The sequence below is a fragment of the Gymnodraco acuticeps genome, unplaced genomic scaffold, assembly GCF_902827175.1.
Source record: "Gymnodraco acuticeps unplaced genomic scaffold, fGymAcu1.1, whole genome shotgun sequence".
NCBI lineage: Eukaryota > Metazoa > Chordata > Actinopteri > Perciformes > Bathydraconidae > Gymnodraco > Gymnodraco acuticeps.
The window spans coordinates 525459-541071 of record NW_022991033.1 but is presented as its reverse complement, the minus strand read 5'-3'; the positions used below and the strand labels follow the sequence as shown (position 1 = coordinate 541071).

Sequence of the window (15613 nt, the reverse complement as noted above, 5' to 3'; positions counted from 1 at the left end):
TGCAGCAGCTTAAAAATTGAACGGTGTTTACTGGCAAAATCCTGCTTGCGATTCACTCTATTCTTCATCCTGTGAATGTTGAGCCTTGATTGTTAACCTGTCAGAGCACAGGGATTTTTTATGGATACACTTGTTGTTATAAGTTCCTGTTACACAGCAGGGAGTTGGAACATCATCAAACCAATATGGTTACATCACTGTTGTTGTTATATCACCTTTTTAATAGAATACTTTTTTTATTGTCTTTTCTGTTTTGCCAACATTTGTCATCACTATTCCAATTAATGTGATAATCTTAACCTTAGAAACGATTGCAAATAGTTCTGCATGTTTGACTTGACAGGCGCTTGATGTGTGGTTAAAGTGTTGCGACACAAACACAGTTTCTCTATTGACAAAAGTTCTGGCTGCTAAATCCCTTGTCAAGCAAACATCACGAGACCAGGGAACGGCCCCTCAGATCTGACAGTTCTGCGTGACTTTCCTTCAGGCGACTGGCCCAACATGAGATCCAGCTTTTCTGTGGCATGTATTTGCAGGGTATTGCTCAATGTGTGAGGTTGTCTGGCACAACGTTGTATTTTGGTTTTTAAAAATCCGAACTAGGTCACTGTACAATGGCTACATTTAAGGATCTGCTCACCCGTGCCATGCAGTGTTTTAGCTCTGCTGTAGGAATGCCAAACGCCTTCAGGTGCAAAACATCTAAACACAAAAATGTATTTAAAATAGAAAAATAAAACGACACATTAAAAGTGCACTAAACTCAAGTAAACTCTGTAAACGGTGCGTTTGTAATACTGAATAAATTAAAACAGGTTATCAACTATGATATGAAAAAGCTAGCCTAAACTTTTAATAACTAATGTAATAATATTATATATTTTTATGATTTTCAATTGAAATGGAACCTGTGATTGTTTCAGTCAAATATGACGCTTAAAGTGTTTATTTATTTTGGCCACATGAACTTGCTTGGCTTACATTTTACTGACCTTTTTATGTGTTTAATATGAGTCATAGGCAGGTATAGAGAAGTTTATTACAAACTTTATTATACAGCATTGTTCTGACATCCAAGCAAACTTAATCAACAGCATGATAACATTTGGCTGTGGCGCACATTTTAAGTAACAGTTTCCACGTATCTAGGCGGGTCAATTGACCAAGATTTCGTGGGTTGTATCAGAAGTGACCTGAAACACCCACCTCACATATTTGAGATTTGGTTGGAGTCACGCAAATTGTTAACAAGCTGTGGCCTGAGATAGAGGCTCCTCTGGTCTTCTTTCAACAACAGGAACACCAAGTCAATTCTGCCTCTGGTGCGCAGAGACTCACCTTAAGGTCAAGTACCGTCATGAACACATCAGTCCCATTGGTAACAGATAAGTGCCCTCTCAAATGCCTGAGCGGTACACATGAGTTCCCATCACGTATTCTGCTCAATCTTCCTTGGGGCTGTGGGTCAGTGAGAAGGTTTATACATTTGCATTTCACTTTTAACACACTAAGAAGTTAATTTGACTAGTCGCTCAAATATTTGGTTTCAGCAACAATGCAAGTTCCAACAGCTCAACTCGGCCAAATCTGTAAAGAATGCAACTTTACACAGAGCATCAGCTGTTCTGTGTAAATACTGCTTTCATATTCAAGAATCTGGATTATGAGGGACGAGGGCTGCAAATAACAGTTATTTATTTTTCATCTGCAGATTATTTTTACAATAATTGTTGTGCTAGGAAATAAAGAAAACAAAATGATATTGCCAAAGCCGTTAGTGACAAAATGATTGTGTAGTCCAACCAACATCCAAGATATTTGGATTACTATTATATACGACAAAGAGAAGCACTTAATCCTCACATTTGGAAAGCTGGAAACGAATTGAAAAAGACAACTTTCCAAATGGTTGTTTCTCTGTTTAAACTTGCACTGTTTGCTGTTACTTATTTTATTATCAGTGCTTCTCCACGTTTCTTTCCTTTGCTCATAATGACATATGACTGCAGTACAAAGCATCTATTAACACTTTTTTTATATAATCTAAACGTTTTAATAACATTGTGTGTCGAGCTGTAGGCTCTGTTAAATGATTTTTAATGCACGGAACGTTCTGGAACTGAAGTGTTTACAGAGGAAAGTCTGCAGCTGCTATTGTTGTGACGCTGCAGTGTTGTTGTGCTTTGGCTGTGTTGCCGTTATAGACAACATGTTTGTTTTGTAACCTCTTAAAATGAAGTGATACCGAATGCCTACAATGATTTGGTCTTATAACCTGCTGTGAAACGAATCATACCTAGCTGTGTATTCAATACTGGGCTGTGTGCAGTACTTATTATGACATAGGCCAAACAAATACATTGGGTGGGCCTAAGCACCCTTCTCTACGTCAATCTGACAATCCCCGCCCCTCCTGTTAACACACCAAGCCTTTTGCTTGTCTCCACTTCCATTATTCTAAATTGCTGCTTTTCTCTCAACCTCTCTTCAGATATTTAGTTTGTCTCCTCTCTGCCTGATGATCTCGTCATGCATAGAATATTCTTCTCCTGTCCCAATAACACCAGGTATTTTGGCTCGCTCGAGAGCTGACATCTGCTGTGTTGAAGATAAAGTTGTTGTGAGCTCTTTAAACTTACAGCAGTGTCTAAATACTTCACCAGTGCACGAGCAAACGGACGGCTCCGAGCTGCTGAGGTGGGGAGTGGCGCTGATAAATCTTTCATAGGCTCCGATATGGAATCTGGGCTGTAAATCACTCGCGACAGTGGATGGTTAACCCTGCTTTTCTAGTCTTGTAAATTCCATTAGCCCGCTTCTGTTTATCAGTCCTGTAAGGCCTCTTATCAAGTGTAACTGTCCACTTAACTGTTTGTAGACCACCCCTGCTCTTATAGTAGGACAAGCCTTTCATACACAGTTTAACAGTTAGGGTGCAGAGCAGACAGACGGGCTACTGACATGAACTTGAACCCACCAGGAGCGTGCGTTGGTCCAATGTGTTAGCTGTTACATGATTCCTCAAACTGTTGCCCTGTTTGTTGTGTGTTGCCATTGGAGTGACCATAAAGTTGTTTAGGTTTGAAATGCGTTCTTTTTTTCAGTTGAATGAAAAGCTAGTCTAATTTAGTCTAATCAAAGCATTAAAAGGCGAGTGGTTCAAATGTCATTACTTATTTGTATGGCTTCAAGATGCTCTCAGTAATACATGCTGAAAATATCTGAAATCTAACTTCTTGCAGGCACTTAAACTTAAATTGTGCACCAAAACTGAGTTAATACCATATATTTATATAATGTGTTGTCTTTTTGGATCTGAAGTGTTTAAAAACTATACACATAGTGCTATTTTGTAACAAATGAATAAAAAAGAGATCTTAAAAATGAAGAAGAAGAATACTTCCGTTTGAACAATGCTGCGGTGGGTGTAGTTGAAGAGACAGCGTAACTCCAATTATCCAAACCATACTATACCAACATCTTCACTTAAAAGAAACAGCTGTATTTTTCTAGTCATGCTCATTGGACTGTTTATAAACACGGACATCCAGGACTGAGATTTGTTGCCAGGTTATATCATTAACATCCTGTGCTAGCAATTACCTGAATGCTAATAAATATTTGATGTGGTTCGTAATTGTATCTCCCCTCAGTATAACCGCCACTGTCTGGAGTTCACTTTCTATTCTACAATTCAGTCTGACCAAGGAGTTGAAGATTAGTAGTACATTCATGAATGTTAATAGCGGATAGGGAATGTTAGGTTTGTAAAATCAGTTAAATGTGTAGGCCGTTTGCGGAGAAGTGATTTCAACACGTTTTTTGTAATACCATTTCAAATGACAATAAACAGGATGAATTTGCAAGTGACGGTAATAAAACTACTCAGAGATTCTGTATGATAATGTTTTAAGACTTGGACAACTATTCCCTTATTTGCATGGAATTGCTTCATCCGGTAATTTCGGCAAAGAGCCGGTCAATCTGTTTCATCATTTCCTCTGACCTCGGAGCGGTTCAGCATCCTCCTCTTCTCTCACTCACATCTCTTCTTCTGTCAAACACGCCTCTCTCCCTCATGTGTCTCTCTCCTCGCGTACTCGTTTTCCTTCCTTTACTCATGTTTCTCTTGTCTGTTTCCTCCCCCATTAAAATGCAGGAACCCGTCCACTGCTTTCTACCAGGCTTTCCGGCCTAGCAGATTACGAGTGTCAAAGCCTGTCAACGATAGGTATGAGCTCGGGTGTGTTTACGTGTGTGTGTGGCCTAGCCTGCCTGGCTAAACCAGACCTGCACCCCTTGAACCCTGATCCCTGTGCCCTGTGCACCTTGCAACAAAATGTCTATGTTGACTGAGCTGTTTATGTAGTCTTGGAGTGTCATTTTTCTGAAAACCCATCAGTAACCATTGTCAAAAAGGCGAGACATCCATTTCCTGACTAGTTGGATTTGTTTCACATTTTTGTTTTAAACAAGTGATGTTGTAATTTGACCTTTTTTGCAAACTCATGTTCCAAGTTCCAACCTGATTGCAGTTGAATTCTTCTGAGCTAAATATGCATTTTTTTGTATACTCACTTGACACATTTGATTTGATTAAGAACAGTACACTTCATTTAAAGTTTAGGATTTTGATTTCCCCTTGTGATGGACAGGCCTTAGATAAAGAAACGCTACATTTCAATGGAACATAAGTTATAGACTTAATGTCAAACAGTGTAAAAAACCCCAGAAGTGTTTCAATATATTCTAATGTATACGTCATGCTAATTTCAAGGATAAAATGTCAGAGGAAAAAATGTGCTATAAAACTTATCACATGAAGACTAGGTAATGGAAAAACATTCTGATGTCAGCAGCTTCATTGTTGCATTCAAAACAAATGAATAATGATATCTCTTATATGTGAAATGCATGGTTAGAGTATGGCACTGTCGGAAGCGTCCGGCCACACTCTCTGTGACACTTTGAGCGCGTGGCCCGTCACGAGGATTCGGTGCTCGGGTTTCTTGTGTCCCGACGACGTGTGCAGTGCAGCGCCAGGGGGTTTCAGTGCTGCAAATAGCATGTCACAGTGAGAGAACATGACAGAGGTTGTGTTGTATTGCGTCATATTCTCTGAAGTCCGTTTTTATTCTCAGATGTTAAGCTAGTCAGTAATAACTTTATTGAGTCAGGGAACTGGAATACTATTTGTCAAGTAAACGTAAGGTAATGATGAATCTGCAACAATTGGTCAAAAAGTTATTTAAAGATTTAAGAAATTATCGTATGCATTTTTCCTTTTTTTGTATGATCAGTAATGTATAAGGAACTTTAAATACATAATAATAATGCATTACATTTTTTATTAAAATGACTAATCAGTACTACCCACTGCCATCCAGGCTTTTGAAGAACAGAATTTCTTTATTTTTAAGTGCTCTGTTTGTCTTCTTTGACATCCTTCCTGCTAAGAAATAGGGAGCACTTTTTTGACATGTCTGAGTTTGCTATTAACACAGATCATACTGTGTACTTTGGGACAAAAAGGAAGTTTCCTAATCTCATAGACGTTAAATTGCGTTACTAATGAGTTGTTCATTATTCTAAAACATGCGATAACCTGTTGAGTAGCGATAGTACTAGGGTAACACCCCGTTGGTTTTTTCGTAGTAAATATGTCCATGATTAATGTGTGGTTTGCATTAGTCACTACCACGCTTGATTCTAATGGAGGCTGATTGGAGTCCTAACTCTCTACCATGGATATTTAATTGGCTACCAACAAACGGAGGCAAACAAACTCATGAGTTATGGTGGTATTTGAGGTTTTTATCTATAATATGTTGTTGGCCTGTCAGGTCATGAACTTGTATAAGTATGCCCAATCAAAAAAACGCTATGGAAACAATTTTCAGGTCAACTCCAAGGACTATGATTCTTACGGTCATATTTCCCAAAAATGATCATTTGTATTTTTACTAATAAGTCACTTTTGAGCCCCTGATGGTTCCTTTGACTAAACTGTGCTTCAGTGCTATTGTGGTTTGTATTGGGTTAAGCAGCAGTACAGTTTATTTTTTGGGATTGTTTTATTTCACAGTTGTGATCAAATAGAAATACGCATTTATATAGTTGATATATTACCGTACACTGTGTGATAAGAGACCATATCCTAGTTTATCTAATATCTCCTGGTTTGTTTCAGCGGTTTTCAACTAAACGAATATAATGAATGAAATCAATGAGATGTAACTGTCATGAGTGAGTAGATGTGGTTTCAAAAGCACTTTCATGGCATTGTGTTGAACCAACGTCCAAATGACTCTTTCAAAGTGAGCCGGTCTATATGAGAGGTGAACATGAAAACAACAGTAGCAGTTGAGCAACTTTGTGGTGCCGCGGCTGGCAAAAGATTCAACGCTTCAGTTTGTTTCCCATCCAACTCATGTTTGCCTGCGGGCTCTGTGACTAACTGCAGCTTTATTCAAAACATTCAACTAATCACACGTAAAGCTGACGAGTCGCCTCATTCCACCACCCTTTGTCATGCGCCAGCTTTACTGCAAGGTTAGACTTGTTGGAAGTGAAGAAAGGATTGCACATAAACAGTTTGAGGGGATACAGGAGCATTCCTGGAAATGATTGCTTTGTGAAAAATGTAAAACCTCAGCTGGGCAGCTTGCCTTCCCATCACTTTACTTCTTTTTGCCATCAGTGGGAACGTTTCTACCAAGTTATCATCAAAACACAACTCTTTATCTTTACAATGCCTCCTCTTGTAAATGGCTCCACAAGCAATGGATTAATTATATCAGCTCTAACTGAATTTGTAGTTATACTCTGCATTTGTAAACATTCCAGGAAAGCAATTTGTTGTCTGCTGAATGAAATCACTGATTCTGTGATTGGCCCCAACTAAAGCAGCAGCAGCCCTTTTACTGCCCTCGGCCCATAATCTACTTTATGATTACGGAGAATAAAGAAAAGGCAGATTTATATTCCGACTGAGCACACTTGATCAGTGGCCCCAAGCTCAACTTCGGAGAGTTATTTGATCCAGTCCAGGTACACGGCCACTATTTACGACAGGGAAGCAAACATGGCATTATTGGGACGAGGAGGCGGAAAGCTGAACGTGGGAAAGCTGCAGGTTCACTGATAGAAAAGTACTCGAGTGAACTTTGTTTTTCAAATGAAGCTGTTTGTTTCAAATGAAGCTGTTTATTCAACGTCTGTTAATGAATATTAACCTAATATGGGTATTTTGCTTGTGATAGACTCGATTAGAGTCACCTTTCCTCAATACCAATGGAAAACAGACTCACAAAAACATTCTGTAATTGCTAACAGGCCATGGGACATAACCTCAGAACCTAAACCAATTCAATTTTTGGGTCTTTCTTAAAAGCACACACAACAGTAAGTACATCATTTTGAACGGATTACTCAGCGGTTATATGGGAGGCCCAACCCCCCTCTGGCAAAATCACTAACTGCTGAGCTTTAAAGGACATGATGTGACTTGACATTATGCAAAGCTCTGACTGACTTAAGGAGGCTTTTCTTTTAAATTCAGGGAGAAATTGATAAATGACATCATATAATATTTTTACTGCTTACGTGACAGACAAGAGGTCTGTCATGTAAGCAGTAAAAATATGACCTCATATAATATTTTTACCGCTTACGTGACAGACAAGAGGTCTGTCACATAAGCAGTAAAAATATGATGTATGATGTAACATGCATCCTGTCAATTCATCTTCAGAAACTTTGCCGACTTTTTACCTTTTTTATTTAACCAGGAAAGGTTTGCTGAGCACACATGCCTCTTTCAGCATCCTCTTGCTTCACTCAGTTAGTTAGAGGAATTCACACCTAAGAGATACCTAATATACCCACAGGCATCTACTGTTCGCCATTAACATCCCCTCCGGCCTGCAGTCAAACACTGCACTATTACGCACATGCATAGTTGATGAAGAAGGGGAGCCAGTTTCGCATGGCACCTCCAACTCCATTTCAATTTCAAAAAGTTGACCTTCTGGTCTCAAACCCTATTTGTATCTTTATGATAACTTCCCAGCTGCGTCTCTGTGTGTAATGTCAAGTCGAGCTTTGCAATAGCCAGAAAGTGTGAAAGACAACGACTCAGTCATGCTTTCGGCCTAGTGTTTTTGCAGCATAGTGCCTAATGACATTAGCCTGACCCAGACGCTTCACTTCAGAGAAGAAACCCAAATGAGGCTAAGTCCTTGATCCCGTGATAAATGCTCTGCTGAATACAGAGGCTCGTTAACAGTGAGGTGCCAGGATTTTCCCATTAAAGCCTCAGGAGTTACACTATTACTTTTAACACATTCCAGTGGGGGTCTTAATCTACATTAAGCCAAACAAGTTGCCAAGGCCCAAATCATTCTGGGAGGGGGAGGAAAAAGTAGTGAAATGTGATATGGAGGCACATGGTGCATGCTGATGATCTGGTTTTAGGCGGTGATTATTTAAGGCCTGTGGACCCTTGCCCTGGATCCCCCACTGGGTTTGCAGATGTAGTTTGATGGTCCCATTACTGTGAGACTTTGGGACTTTATCATTTCTTCGGGTGCTGTAAGGGTGGCTCGGCAACCACTAACAAACATTCCTTGATGGCAGTTATTTGAGCCTCTTAAAAAAAGCTGAAATAACGACGCCTTCCATGAGACATTTAAATGAATGACGATGATCCGCTGTGTCATGAATTCAGATCTTATCGTTGCCTTTATTAAGCCCCTGAGGGTTTTGATTCTTTCTCATGCTCCCTGACGTCCGGTTCATCCACTTCATGGTTTCCTAGAAATGTCCATGTCTCGAAGGAGGACAGTCTGGTGAGCTTTGAGTGCGGTCCGTAGGGTCTGGGGTTGCGTAACAGTCTAGGAGCCGCGTGGGACAGTTCCTCTGGTTTGTTTACCAGGAAGCTTGGTGGCAGCAGACACACCTATTCATGGCTCTGAGTTAGTGCTGGACAAATACAACCTCAATCTCCAGACAAGAGGTCTCAAAAGTCTGACATATTTTGTTTAGTCTCAATTGTGTCACCCTTCATGTAGAGGACACGTCCTGACAATACAGCATCGGAAAAATGTTCAGAGGCACATATTAATATACCTCCAGCATCCTGCAATTGTCACCATTGTCTGAAGCTTTCCAGTTCACATAATTTGTTTAAAGTTAAAATGCTTTGTGTTGTGACTATTTCAGCGCAACATGCAAATGTCGCTCTCTACGGGGAATTCAAAGTATTCCTCATGTATCTTGAGACTATAATTGGGTTTTTTCTCAGGTGTCAGGTTATTCGTTTGAATCCTGACTAGCGTGTTAATGGCCTTTAGGTTCCTAGTTTCACACTATGCAAATTTGAATTTTACTAGCACCTACAGTAAGTAAAATATAAGATCTCATTAGTTTTATATGGCAAAAATGTACACCCTAGATCAGTGGTTCTCAAACTTTTTTCAATAATGTACCACCTGATCAGTGCAAAAACAATTTGTTAGGGAAAATAATGCCTATATAAAGAGGTACAGTAAAGTGCTACAGTTTTCTATACAGCGGACTACAACATGGATGTTTAATAAGAACGAGGGACTCATCTAGAGACTCTGCACCGTGCTCTGATGCTGTTGTTTTATGCTTTATGAACGTGGACAACAGAGAAACATATTCTTCATGACCAAAGTTGGAATTGAAATAAAAAAGGAAAGTGAAACTTATGCTCCTCACCCTCTCCCTCAGGTCCACATTTATACAAATGATCCCAATACGTATGATTGTATGAACTATGAAAAGATCTTAAAATCAATACAAATGTATTTATTATAAACGTTAGTCCTTAACATCTATCACTGTGTATATCACCATTCAAACATCTTTTAAAAGTTTAACAAACCCCACACAGCTCAGTAACAACTAGGGCTGTGCATCTTCACTGGTCTCACGATTCGATTCGATTACGATTATCCTGTCAACGATTCGATTCGATATCCCGATGCATCACGATTCATACCAATGCGTTGCATCCTCAATTTTCTATATTACTGCACATGGCTTATTTTTCATCAATGCATACATGCAGTAAATACATATGAACTCTCTTTTTATTATTTAGAAAGTGCTTCAGAAATCAATAACATAAATGTCTTGACATTCATTTATAAACCAAAATAAATGAATTGTATAGGTCTAGCCTCCCTATATCTGTGTGTGAAATTGTTCAATCTTCAAAAAAAAAAAAAAAATGCTTCTGCAGTCTAGCTGCAGCTTCTAGCAACAGTCTTCTGTTAAAGAAAGGACACTGAATGTCCTGAATGTGGCATCACACACAGGACTTGAGTCTGAACACAGCAGACAACAGGAGTATTTACAACAGCATATAACAACTAAAATAGTGCATGTGGGTGCACACTTACATTCTCTGTCTTACTGTTACATAAATCGCATGAATGTATGAGATTAAATTAGCTTCATTATATCTCCGTGATTAAGTGAATAATAAAGTTTCTATCGGGTCACTATCAGCCTGTCACTCATTATTTTCAGTGAGGGGGCGGGGTTTGGAGGAACGGAGGAGACGGTGATCGCGGAAGCTTTTTTCCTCCTGCCTTCACAAACTTTACACACGTATATATCGTCTGAAAATTGCTAGAGGACATTCATACTTTGCAATCCAAGACTTAATTAAATCCACCAAAAACCTGACATGATTGTAACGCGATTATTTTTGAAAAACATAAATCCCTGTGCCGCAGCGACACGGAGTGATTCAGAGCGGGTCCTGCTGCTGTTGGTTCTGGACTGGTGTTCTTGTGTTGGTGGATAAAGCAGACTGCTCCGTGTTTGGTGTTGCTGTGCCGCTGTCACGTCTGTTCCCTGATCTCTGCGTCACCGACCGATTTGATATTAAAGTGACAGAAAAAAAAAACTTTATAGTAAAGCCGCGGCCGGAAAATCAGGAAGCAACGTTACTACGCTATAACCGATTATCTTCCGTCACTGCATCGATACCGAATCGTCCACGTCCGCATCGCAGAAACGATTATTTTCAACACCCCTGGTAACAACTGTGAAATGTTGACGTTATTTGATAATTTCAGTAAAAACTAACGTTCATATTTCTTTTTTGATTATAATACTGATGAACGTTCAGAAAAAAGCACTTTGGCAACTTACCACATACGTTTTAAAATGCTTAATAAGCACCGTAACTTTCATGATATCATTTCTCGGTCATAATCGGTTGTTTCCGTGAACGGCCGAGTGAGTGACGGCAAATGCTGCGGCTGCAATGCATTGTGGGGCAGCATTTTCTCCTCTCCTTTCGGTTAGGGAGGTCCAGTGGTTCCTAAGCTAAAGGAGGTTATAAAGGAAGTTTGAAACCTCCTTTCCTTTCATTTGGAGGATTGGAACGGCACTTATCATGGCTGCCAGTGACGTACTTCCGGGTCATTTCACTCCGTTAGGAAGGTTCCTAAATGGACTATTGGAATGCAACCCCGCAGAAGAACCAGCATTTCAATTATTATAATACTACAAGTGAAAATATATGTAAGTATTGATCATTTGTGTTGTTTGTGCTGTACTATACGGTCTGTTTCTTTATTGTGTTAAGTGAGAAGTAAAGCTGTGCTATGAAAGTTAGCTTTTGCTACCTTTAGATCCATAACAATGCAAGCTAAGTAGCCTAACAGTTAGCTACATAGCTAGCAGTGAGTGAGCGTTTAGACACCGGCGCACACACTCAAACGGACTCGTGTGCCTGACTCTACCAACAGGCTTTCATGATTCTGTTTAGATATGCAAGTATAAGCCATATATATAACTTATTTTATTAACACGCTAATTTGATATGGAAATCAATGGAGGCTGAGTTAACTTTGTAGGAAAACCTACCGTCCATGACTGCCCCGGAGCTGTGTTTTACTTGTTAACTTCATATTTTTCATTTCCTAAAACATTTATTTTCCTCTCATATTAACAGTGTGGATCATTGAGACAGCGCGGTGTCCAGAGGTCTTATCCCGTTTCCCACTTCCTCTGACTGAGGGGACAGCACAGAGGGGGGAGGGGGGGGGCATGAAGAAAGACCAGCACCATCTTCATCCACGCATTGTTGTTATCACTGGCTCAGTGTCATTTCATTTGACCAAATGTCTTTACATTTAATAGATTTTATTATTATCCACCTTTTTGTTTTATGTCCTTTTATTTAAAACATTCTTTGAGACTTCATCTTCTGGTTCAAATTTCAATAAATGGAATTTGTATAATCACTATTTTGTCTTTATTCTACATGAAAATGTTAGAGATTCCATTCAAATATGTTAATTATTCATATCTTCCTCAGGCTAGGAATAGTATGTTGAGTTTTGAATGCTAAATGTATATCATTTTCTCACAGGATATAGAATGAGACAACACAGTTTTTATCCATTGTGTATGAATGCTTCAGCTCTTCAGACCACCATAGTGAGATGTGAACATGGTCCTAATGGTGTTGGTATGCAGCCTAGGTCTGCTCTGTTTAATAAAGCAAATCTGCCACTTTTATATTGTAGAATTTGTTAAATTAAAGCAGTCTTTAATTGTTTGTCCTAAACATAGCAATATATGCTTTTGAAATTCAATGTCTTTGAAAAAATAACAGTATACAGTTTATATTGTGTATCACCTTTAGCTTGAAAATACATAGATGTGTTTTTTTCAATCTATAAAATAAATAGACATAGACACTTTATCAATCCCAAATTGGGGAATTATTTAACAGCAGCAGTGTGGTCAGGTATTAAAATATTTAAAGTTGGAATAAAGTATAAACTTCACAACACAAGTATAATGCACAGCAATCCATAAGATAAGTCCGATATGTTCATGAAAACTCCCCAGGAGACACCAACACAAACGTGGCCGAGTGGACTCCGGAGTTTGCTGCATGAGTTGGACTGTATGATCTGTGGTGTAGTGGGCTGTCACTCAAAAACTGAGTAGCCAATAGGCGCATTCACACCGCAGTACTTTTCCCACAAAGGTTCATGAGAACCGGACACGAGAGAGAGATCAGAGATCAGATCAGCTGCTGCTAACGGAGAACACGCAGCTCTTCCGGATCACAGCTCCGCCGCTTCCTCAGGCTAGGAATAGTATGTCACAGCTCCGCCGCTGTGACAGACCGTTGAGCGGAGCAAACTACACTAAGAGTTAGACATAACACACTTAGCTAGTTTATCTACAATGGAACTAGCTAAACTAGTTATAAGAAATATATGTATTCTTTACTGTCGGGTCACTTATTACAGGTTCAGCGAGCTGCACGAGACTGACGGGCTGTCACTTTATTATCCAGAATGACTGTAAACTTTTATAAAGTAGTTAATCTACTATTAGTAGTTAGTTTAAATGCATTACTTATGTTGTTTTTATCACCATTAACATAAAATACATCTCACGTACCCCCTGCAGTACTCCAACGTACCCCTAGGGGTACCCCCATTTGAGAACCACTGCCCTAGATGTTGTCAAGTTTTTGATTGAAAAAAAATGGCACTGAACAGTTATATTTCTAAAGGGAACACTTCACTACAAGTGTTTGATTTTTTAGCTAAAATCCATCAATGTTTTTTTGTGTTTTGTTCTTTACAGTGAGCTTTTCATGGAAAAACGAAATCAAGTGCTGTCATGATCTAATTTATTTAACTAGATGGGTAAACACGATGGGCTCTGCCCTGTAGAGAACGCCCTCCTGAAAAAATACAGATTTTGTTATCGGAGAACGCGCTCTCAGATCATTATTTATGTGCAGTGGTTTTAACCTCTACAGTAAGTCTAATAGAAAGCCCACTTTCAGTTCTCTCAAACTTTTTACAAAACACGTCACATTTCTTTTTGTATATGTAAAGCATTATTCCTGACCCTGCTGAATAAAAATATCAAGTTTCACTTTACATCCACAACTATGAACGGTCAATCGAACAAGGGTCATACAGACTATGCTTGTGGACATTTAATGACTCTTTAACAGATATAACGAAAGGACAGCTTGTAAAATGTCCTCCCAAAAAATAAGCTTGTCGTTTATTTCTCCCATGACAATGACTTGTTTGAGATAATCTAGGATAAACATGATTTAACATGATTTAACCACTCTTGCCTGAAGCTGCTCTCGGCTTTTTCAATGAAGCTTTGTATCCGAGCTAGTTGGAGCCTCTACCGACCTCATCTGGCGTAGCCGCTGAACTGCATTGTTTAAAACAAATGGCATGAGCTAGGCTACAAAGCAGCTCTCTGCGTCTGAAAGTGAGTGCAATTCTCTGTTGTTACAGCCCCCCCCCCTCCAGCCATTGTTATGAAATACAATTACCAAGGCAGTGAGGGATGTGGGGGTTATCACTGAAGGGCTGAGGTCTAATTTACTCAGCTGTCCCACCTACAGTGAGTGTGACAAAGCATACCAGTGCTTTGTCACAGGGACGTGTGCCGGTGCATCTATGCCTAAGTGGAGAACACATCAGATTTCAGATTGTTTAAGACATCTTGTGAGGCACCCAGTCATGGAGGAGGCAATATTTTGATAGATAGAATAGATAAAGATTCATAAATGACGTTTTCTCTCTCAACAGTTGCATTTTGTGTGTGCAGAATTCACGGCTCATTGTCAAACAGGGAACATGCCTGTGTTGGAAAGGGTCACTTCAGTCTGTGTAAAACCAAAAAACGGGACTGTTTTGAAAGCAGTGAAGAACTTGACTGAGTGTTGTTCACAGCGTGATGGTGACTATGACACAGATGTCTCGGTTTAGAGGCACTGCCCCCGGGGCCGGAGGTGTCCACAGTTGGAATTTGCTGCCTTGTGGTTCTGGAGACTTTGTTTGAGGGTGTGTGAGTGCATGTGTCTCTGCTGCAGTCTGCGGGGAAGGCCCATGTTGAGGTTAACACAGCAAGCAGTCCTTATATAAACCACCACATGTCTTCCTTTTTGAATAAGATGTACAGTTGGCTTTATTTTCCTTGGACACTGACTGGCAACATATTTGTTTCTTGTCCCGCAAACACTGCTCGTAACTCCTTCAGGCCAGATCACTTTACAAGCTACTTTGATCCAACCTGTAAGTCCCTCTGTTTTCTGTTATTGATAAACACACATTCCAGCTAATGCTTGTGAAATCCTCTCTTTCAGTGTACCGGATGTGTAACCTGTTAAGCCCAATAGCCCGCTTTTTTTTCACAAAACTGTGTCTCAGGGCTTCTTATGTCATACCCACTTAACGGGAAGAAACTCAGCTATCAAACTATATGAACCTTTTTTACCGAAACAAAACACAAATCTAACACCGAGCGTCTGAATTAGCACTAAGTGAAAGAGTGCTAACGCACTCGGCACATAACTCACGGTAGAAATATTTTATACTTCATCGAATCTGCACAAACCTGATAACACATGTCATATGAAAGCTGAGATTCCACAGATTCCAATGGTGTAAGTATCATCACTGTGCGACCAAAACTCGCGGCAGCGAAGGCAAAACGAGACAACACACAACTTGGCTTTACATTACATTACATTACATGTCATTTGTTAGATGCTTTTTTTATCCAA

At 39.6% G+C, this 15613-nt stretch overlaps 1 protein-coding gene across 2 annotated transcripts in view; it reads left to right on the top strand.

Annotated features, from left to right (window-relative positions):
• The window catches only part of tsc22d2 (TSC22 domain family 2), a 40920-nt gene that overhangs the window by 17755 nt on the left and 7552 nt on the right, over nt 1-15613 (top strand). The window contains exon 2 of one of the 2 annotated variants that reach the window (XM_034236407.1): nt 12002-12084. The exons of the other annotated variant lie outside the window; for it this stretch is intronic. Within the exon in view, the coding sequence (XP_034092298.1) occupies nt 12002-12014 (13 nt within the window). The 3' untranslated portion in view covers nt 12015-12084. Of the gene's footprint in view, nt 1-12001; nt 12085-15613 lie in introns of those variants that run through there. 2 annotated transcript variants of the gene reach the window in all.